At 40.1% G+C, this 1894-nt stretch overlaps 1 protein-coding gene across 3 annotated transcripts in view; it reads left to right on the top strand.

The window, feature by feature from the left end:
* ankrd52a (ankyrin repeat domain 52a) overlaps window positions 1-1894 on the top strand; it is a 34396-nt gene that overhangs the window by 25470 nt on the left and 7032 nt on the right. For 2 of the 3 annotated variants that reach the window (XM_014016243.1, XM_014016241.1), the window contains exons 27-28: window positions 536-627; window positions 1147-1644. In XM_014016243.1, coding sequence (XP_013871697.1) covers window positions 536-627; window positions 1147-1418 — 364 coding nt within the window. In that variant the 3' untranslated portion in view covers window positions 1419-1644. Of the gene's footprint in view, window positions 1-535; window positions 628-1146; window positions 1645-1894 lie in introns of those variants that run through there. The other variant, XM_014016244.1, reaches the window with a different exon arrangement.

Below are 1894 nucleotides of genomic sequence, written 5' to 3'. Positions count from 1 at the left end.
TGTGTGTGTGTGTGTGTGTGTGTGTGTGTGTGTGTGTGAGAGAGAGGGGATGTGTAGTAGTTTCATATTTTAAAGGTAGTGTTTCCTGAAGTAGGAATCTAAATTTTACAGTTTCACATTCTGACTATCCTCAGTAGCTTTGAAATTAGTATTTTTTTTAAACTGTAACTACTTTGTCTTGGCTGCTGTATATTTTCTTTCTTTCTATTTTTAAGGATATTTTGATCCACAATAATTTACTACATGGAGTTTGTAAATTCTGCTTATTGTGCCATTAATTTAGAACAGTTTGTGTTTGATGTTCCACAGTAAACTAAATATTAAAAAGGGATGACTAATTTATCGATAACAGATTTCTTGTACCGTTATTAATATTAAAATGAAGTATTAGTATCAGTAGTAGTTTGAAATGTTTGCCGTTAGAAAATGTTTTTCATATTTATACTGCTTCATGATTTATTTAATAAATGTAAGAAGTATAGCACATAAACAGTTATTTAATCTGCATCTGTTTCTCATGGCCCTCCTTGTCCAGGCCTCTCCATCTTGCAGCTCGAAACGGCCTGGCTACGGTGGTGCAGGCACTGCTGAGCAGAGGAGCCACAGTCCTGGCTGTGGACGAGGAAGGTGAGACGCTCTGAAACTTTAACTGGTTTATATATTTTTATTAATATGCAGACATGGACAAATGTATTTATAGGTTTTCTTTAAAGATAGAAAAACCTAAAAGGGTCACTGATAAAACTTGAAATTAAAAAGGCAATGAAATCATTTTTTGTGTACAAGTTCTTGTAAAGGTTGTTCAATATACATTTAAATTAAGCATGTTATGTAGAAAAGTCATTGGCTCAGATTTCTAAAATCTGCATCGGCCATAAAAAGACTTTGTTCAACAAGTCAGTAATCCAGTATTGTTGCATTTAAAGTTAGTTTTGTTGCTTCGTTTTGAGCTGTCAAACTAAAACGTTATTTCTAAAAATTACAAAATCCTCCAAAAAGATGAGGAAAATTTTTAAAAAAAAAAGTTGGATTATAGTTTCCTATTAATTTATCTGAGATGGACCTCTTGATATTCCCAAATAAAACATTAGTTAGAGCAGCTTAGAGAACAGTGTCATGTACTGATGTGGTTGTGTTGTTGACCAGGCCACACCCCAGCTCTGGCCTGTGCTCCCAACAAGGATGTGGCTGACTGCCTGGCTCTGATCCTATCCACCATGAAGCCTTTCCCTCAGCGGGACCCTTCCTCCTGCTCCTCCTCCTCCCCCACAGTGTCCTCCACTGCGGGTCTGAACCTGCTGAAGCACTGCGGTATCACCGCCGCCTGCTCCCCTCTGCCCAGCAATGGCCTCCACAATGGCTACGTCAAAGACCGCCACGGTGCACCGGTTGGCCTGGATGGGTGTCTGTCTGAGTGAGGCGCCGTGCCCCACTCTCAGCCAGCTGCTATCAACATCACCACCACCAGGGGGCAACTACCTTAAACATGGTCAAGAGGACCAGAAGAGCACCCACCCACATGTTTGTTTTTCTCTGTGTGTACGTGTTTGTGTGTCTGTGTGTGCGTGAGTGTTTGGTCTTCTCTTGAGGTGCAGTCAAACCTATTATGCAATTAGATTCCATTCCTCCGTCTCCTAGTAGTGCTTAATGCATCGAGGCAGATTGCTCTACAAGGTCACTCAGACAAGTCGAGGCATTCAAGATAAACACGAGCGATGTGGCCATCTCTAAATTGTTTAACCCTTTAAAACCATGCAAACATCATTTTCTAGTCAACATTTAGGAGCATGGAAGTGTCTATTTTAGTTGTCTTTCTCTTCATATCATTCAGTTGAAAACTCTTATGTTTATTCAGTTGAGGTGACCTTGTAGAGGGTCTTGGAGCCTTCACAGA

The sequence above is a fragment of the Austrofundulus limnaeus genome, unplaced genomic scaffold (assembly GCF_001266775.1).
Source record: "Austrofundulus limnaeus strain Quisiro unplaced genomic scaffold, Austrofundulus_limnaeus-1.0 Scaffold141, whole genome shotgun sequence".
NCBI lineage: Eukaryota > Metazoa > Chordata > Actinopteri > Cyprinodontiformes > Rivulidae > Austrofundulus > Austrofundulus limnaeus.
Note: the sequence above shows the minus strand (reverse complement) of the source record. Positions and strands in the feature narration are given on the sequence as shown.